This window comes from Bidens hawaiensis, unplaced genomic scaffold, assembly GCF_021521415.1.
Source record: "Bidens hawaiensis isolate Kalapana, Puna unplaced genomic scaffold, B.hawaiensis_p1.1 tig00015194_1, whole genome shotgun sequence".
NCBI lineage: Eukaryota > Viridiplantae > Streptophyta > Magnoliopsida > Asterales > Asteraceae > Bidens > Bidens hawaiensis.
In genome coordinates this window covers 297,009-303,289 of record NW_027492349.1, presented here as the reverse complement: position 1 = coordinate 303,289, position 6,281 = coordinate 297,009, and the positions used below count along the sequence as shown (strand labels likewise).

The 6,281-nt window shown below is 37.3% G+C and overlaps 1 protein-coding gene across 1 annotated transcript; it reads right to left on the bottom strand.

The window, feature by feature from the left end:
• Positions 1–1,005: 1,005 nt before the first annotated feature.
• On the bottom strand, positions 1,006–4,976 carry LOC143548557 (DNA-directed RNA polymerases IV and V subunit 2-like). The gene is made up of 6 exons (XM_077039678.1): positions 4,584–4,976; positions 3,440–4,497; positions 3,067–3,358; positions 2,045–2,989; positions 1,683–1,954; positions 1,006–1,600 (listed from the first exon to the last, which is right to left on the bottom strand). The coding sequence occupies exons 1-6, from the start codon at positions 4,974–4,976 to the stop codon at positions 1,099–1,101; spliced, it is 3,462 nt and encodes a 1,153-aa protein (XP_076895793.1). The 3' UTR covers positions 1,006–1,098.
• Positions 4,977–6,281: the final 1,305 nt, after the last annotated feature.

Below are 6,281 nucleotides of genomic sequence, written 5' to 3'. Positions count from 1 at the left end.
GTTAAAAATACTCATCAAGATTATATACTAACCCTGTAACCAAATAATGAAAACATTAATCTGTAAAGATCAAGTATATAATTTTTGATACGTCAAACAAATTAAAAAGGGGGGAAAGTTAACGTACAAACTAAAAAAATGTGCGAATTGTACGAATCTAGTGTAATTATGTAATTACATCATAGTGTAATTACACTATGTTGTAATTACACTATGTTATATGCATAATTACACTACTTAATTTTTCATAGTTAGCACGCTAATTTAATTTGTATTTTTCATTTAAAATCATTTAAGTCAAAGTGTCAAACCATTATTTCTTGATTTGTAATGCAGAACCTGGATCATGACACTTGTCATATTATTGAGTTTGAAGACACGTGTCTTTAATGTGATTTATGCACCAGTAACAACCATATCAATATCAACAATAATTGTTGAAGTCGGAAAACGACTTATGCATTCCCATGACTTTGGACACAAATTCTTAAATTCAAAGTAGACCCACTAATCTTATCCCATTTACTTATAGCCAATCTCAAGAATCAAACACACACAGACAGACACATTAGTTGTTAAAAATGACACCAATCACCAATTTCCTGTTCATCATCAGCTCATTAGCTTCTTCACTCTATCACTTTGCGTGCCAACACCCTTTGCATATTACTTTTACTCCTCATGGTAACACCTATATTCAGTTTGCTTCAACAAACCCTTCATTTACTGAAGAAACATCTTAGACTCGGCTTAGATTTTTGTTCTGCGTGATGTTATGTTAGCGTTATGACATCGCTTTAATGTTGTTTTGTGTAGGCGATGCTATGTGTCTTTGTTTGGTTCAAAATGATCTGTTGTAGCTCTTAAGTGTGATATTTAAGTTAACTTACAATCTCTATATAATAACCGAAACCACCATCAAGTGAGCGACATGTAACTCTAAGCTAACAAGTCAAGAACCAATAACCATAAGTGCAAAAAGACGAGTTACGATCATCAGGTCACCCCAAACCAACCAGATGAAATTAACCAGTACAACTAGAAATGTTACACGGTTTCAGATAATACAAGTATTATTTTTACATAATGGCAAACCTTTCAGCAAAGCTCCGATTCAAACTCGATAGCAATTCCCATACTAAAAAGCTCCTGACAAATTAGCTTCGCCCCATATGGCACATTCACCTTCACAACGTCTTCAACAGACTCACAAAACCGGCAGTAGGGCCCGCGAATCTTGGGTCCACGTGGGACCGACCTCTGGATCACACTCGCCATGTTGTTACATTTTCTACAGATGTGCATGTGTGAAGCATCACAGAGCGTGTAAAGGCGCTCATACAAGTTGGCGGTTGCACCAAAAGCTATTATGCAGTCCCGCTCCATCTCCCCAAACTTGACCCCACCAAACCGCTTGCGGTCCGCCACCGGTTGCCGTGTGAGAGGATGAACGGGCCCGATGTTACGAAACTTGAGCTTGTCCTCAGACATGTGGACCAGCTTCTGGTAAAACGTGGGGCCCATGAACACTAGTGACTCGACCATTTCACCCGTTCGCCCATTGTAAACTCTCTCATTTCCCCATCTTGAAAACCCACACCTACAAATAATGTAATACTACCATTAAGCATTTCATTCCTCTTGGGTGTTTATGAACCAAGGGTAGATTGGTAATTTTATACCTGTGAAGTTGGTTGGTTATGTCCTCGACAGAAGGAGTCGAGAAAGGGGTGGCGTATTTCAGTGAACCACCTAAGGCAATCCCCTTACCCAATGCAGCTTCCAGAAGCTGACCTGGCGTTTGTCTGGATGGAAAGGCGTGCGGGTTTATTACCACATCGGGTACTATTCCTTGTATAGTGAAAGGAAAGTTCTCCTGAGACTCCAAATACCCCAAAACGCCCTTTTGTCCATGCATGCTTGAAAACTTGTCTCCCAGACTCGGTGATCGTACCTACAACAATCAAGAAATTACTTATTTGCCCATTATCACTTTATAAAAGATAGATTTGATGATACTGATAAGGGTATTTTAGACATTTACCTGTCTCAAAGATACAGTAGCAAAGTTTTTACCATCATCGTTAGCAGATAATACAACTTTCTGAACCGATCCTTTTTCACCATGTTTCAATTTAATACTATGGTCACCCCCCGATTCCACATGTTTTCCTATAACAATATCACCACTTTGTAAGCGAGCACCAACATACGGAAATCCATCTTCGTCTAGATTATCAACACGCCCAATTTTACTTTGAACTTTCCCGAAAACAACATTATCTTCCACCTTTCCCTTTTTCCCAAATGATTCCGTGTTAAAAACCTCTGCTTTGTAGCTTCTAACATGTTCTGATCTAAACATACCACGTTCCAATGAAGCACGGTTCATAACTAGTGAATCCTCTTGGTTGTAACCAAGGTGAACATTAACAGCAACAATAGCACATTGACCGTTGTAATATTCATCTCTTGACTGCAATCCTTGACCGTTACTATATTTGGGTGTTCCAAGACTATCGCAAAGAACTGTTTTAAAAAGCGGTTTTTGGGGATAAAATAGGTTATGAGTGAGGGTATCGACTCTAATGTTTGGATTTGTGCTTGAATATCCAATGGCTTGTTGAGAGTGTTTTTGAGATTGGAACAAGACTCTTTTTGCATGGTCATGATTTGCAAAAGGGATTAATCCACAGCTTAAACTTAGGAGAAATGACATGTCAAGCTCGCAATGTGTGTATTTAGGTGAATTTGTTTCGGTATTGTGAAAAAGATGCTTAATTCCCCATGCTGTGTAGCAATCTTCTTCCTCTTCGCTTCCAATGAGTTCAATTATTCCTTTATCTATCAAACTTTGAAAAGAATAATCTCCCGATTCAAGTAACTTAACGTTTTTCAAACTCTCAACTAATAACAGAGGACGCATAATCCTACCAGCATCAGAGAATATACGCACCTCTCCATTCTTATCATCTAACTTAATCTCAACCTATGAAAAGAAAACAAAGGTTAGTTTATTCCATGCTACACGGGCCAGATACTAACAAGATTTAAAAGAGCGGTAACCTGATAATGCACTTCCTTCTTACGCCTTTTGCTTCTGAAATCATCAACAAGTGAAGCAGCATTATCACATACTCCAACCCAGTCTCCATTAACAAAAACTTTGTGTTTTTTACCAAGTGATAATGAATTGTCATCAACCAGTAATTCCATTCCAGATTTTATTAATATATCAAGCAGATTTACTTGAACGTTTCCACTCACAATACCAGTACTTGCAAAATTCTTAACCAACCCACAGTTTTCTCCATCTGGGGTGGTCATATAACAGACTCTTCCCCAGTGTGAAGGATGCCTGCAATGCATCCAACATTTATTATTACAGGTGGCAAATAAGATGACAGTAAAGTTGTGGAAAAAAAAATGAACTACTTACGGGTATCTAGCATCACCAACCCGGCCCGTATACTGAACCTGCTGACGTGTTCTCCTCATATCAGCCATCATCTGCAAAGGATTAGCCCGTCTAACTTGTGCCACCACACCCGAGATTCTTTCCATACGTTTATAAGGATGCACCCACGCACCAGTAGAAAAGGCCCGTGAAAGCCCGTTAGTAACAACAGAAGCATCTAAATAATGCTCAATCGGGTGCACAGGGCGATCTCCATAAAGATCTCTTTGCAAAGCTTTTGTCATTCGCCTTACAGCATGTTTCAAGTGAACCCTAACTTCTCTTTCAAGTAACTCGCCTGCTAATTCGACTCTCTTGCTTCTAAAACTATCTCTATCATCAACTCTCCTACGTCCCGTATAAGCTTCTAACAGGCATTTAACCATATAACCCAAAAACCGAGCTTTTCGGTTAAACCCATGCAGATTGGGGAATAACATTTCTTCTAGACACTCTTTGAAGGCCTGTTTAGGTGCATAAGTCCATTTTTCTTTAAGTGTGTCTGCAAGAATACTAAACGCCTTTCCTTCTTTTCTAAAGTCCTTTGACTTTTGGTCCACATCATATATTGATGCAAGAAGTGTGTTGACCACTGTATTATCTTTACAATCAGCATCAATCAAATCAATCACTTGTTTATCTGATGTTACACCGAGAGCAAAGAATAACAGCCATACAGGAATCTCAACCGAGCTGAACAAAAACACTGTAATTACTTTACCTCCACCTCTAATATGGGTGTCCATTAGTTTAACATAGACCCTTTCTTTTCCAAGCATCGACCGGTACTTGACCGTCCAGATTGGATTGTTGACCAACCAGAGTCTTTTCAAGCAAGTTTTCTCCTGGGCTATAAAAGTCTTTTCAGCTCCCTTGATTAAGAAATAACCTCCATAGTCAAAATCACAATCGCCTTTTGTCATATCACTCATCCAGCATAAGTCAGATTTGACCATCACAGGTAACCTGCCAATTGTGATCTCTCTATTATCTTCCATTAAAATCATTCTTGAAGCATCATCTGTCTCTTGAGTATATACCTGCACGATCACAATATCAAGAAACCTGTGACACATCAAAAAATATATAATTTGAAATGTAACATAATGGCTTATGGAATACTAACCTGATATTGAACTTGAACACTCATTCTGGATGAATACGTAATATTCTGAAGGCGAGCATGTTTGGGCAAGAGAACAAGGTACTCTGTACCAGCCCAAAACCTCGGTCTCTCAAGGTTGACTTTTCCAAGTTTGACTGTGGCACATCTCCTTACAGTTTCTTCTCCAGATGGGTCAATTCCAGGCTCAACATTGATTTCACCCAAAGAATCAAAAACATTTTGAATTCCGTTTTTAAGGAAATAATTGTATGAGTTAATCTGGTGGCTTATAACACCATGCTGTCTGAAAAAGGATGCTGATGCTTTTTTACAGAAATCCTCTAAACTTTCTTCACTCAGGTCCAGTGTTTGTTTTGAATCCATGGGGCCGTTACTGCTGCAACTTGTATCCATCTGCACAGCAGCATATCACAATTTATAACCATGATTTACTTTATGCCGTTGCTTATGAATGCCAATACTGTGAATACAGCATAATATTGTCACTCACATCTTGAACTAACAGTTGAAATATTACATCATACTCAACTTTACAAGACTCTGGTTTACTAAACAGATCATCTCAAATAACTGAAGATTTTAAGCCTATTCTGATGTTAAAAAGATAGTCTGTTGAACAACAAAAATTCAAGAGTACAGAGTACTTGTATCAGAAATCTTATTGTAAATAATACTACTAACTTTATGTGTTCATCAACAATATCTGATACAAGTTCTGCAGTAAAACAAACAGGCTCAAGTACCTTATCTATACTTAAATCAGCAGCCAAAATTTCGCTTAAATCTATATATGACAAGATTAGAAAAGTCATTAAAATTTATATATAAAAAAAAGTTTAATGAACAAACATAATAAACAAACATTAACGAGCATAAACGGACATAAATGCACACATTATCGAACATTCACACACAATTGAACAAACATAGCTCATGCTCGTGTTCAATCATTTAGTTTATCTAACGAAAATCCTTGTTCAGGTTCGTTCATTTATTAACAAACAAACATAAACACCGTTCGGTCCTTTACAGCCTAAGTTATGCCGAAAACAAACAGGCTCGAATACCTTATCTATACTTAAATCAGCAACCAAAATTTTTCTTAAATCCATATGATAAGATTAGAAAAGTCATTAAAAACTAAAAAGTACTTCAAACCTTAATGAACAAACATTAACGAATATAAACGGACGTAAACAAACACATTATCGAACGTTCACGAACACAGTTGAGCGAACATAGCCTCTGTTCGCTTTCGTTTATTTAATTAATCGAACAAAATTCCTTGTTCAGATTCGCTCAATTATTAAATGAACGAACATAAACGAACTTAATAGTACACGAACCGCTAGACAAATTAAACAGTAAAACAAACAGGCTCATATACCTTATCTACACTTAAATCAACAGCCAAATTTTCAACTGTAGCAATTCACACTAATAATGCACATCATAAACTCAGAATAATATGCATGTAAGCATTGGATCGATATACATACACAAAAGTAGCTTAATAACCACGCGATGAACACCGTTACAAAATTATATTCTAATTATACAAATTAATACAGCAGTTGATGATCGAAAGATGGATAAAAGTATACCTCGATTAATCGGACAATGTGTGTAGCTTTTCGATTAATTGTTGAAGCTTTTATGGAGATTCGTGAGCATATCTAGGGTTGGTTTTACAGTGGG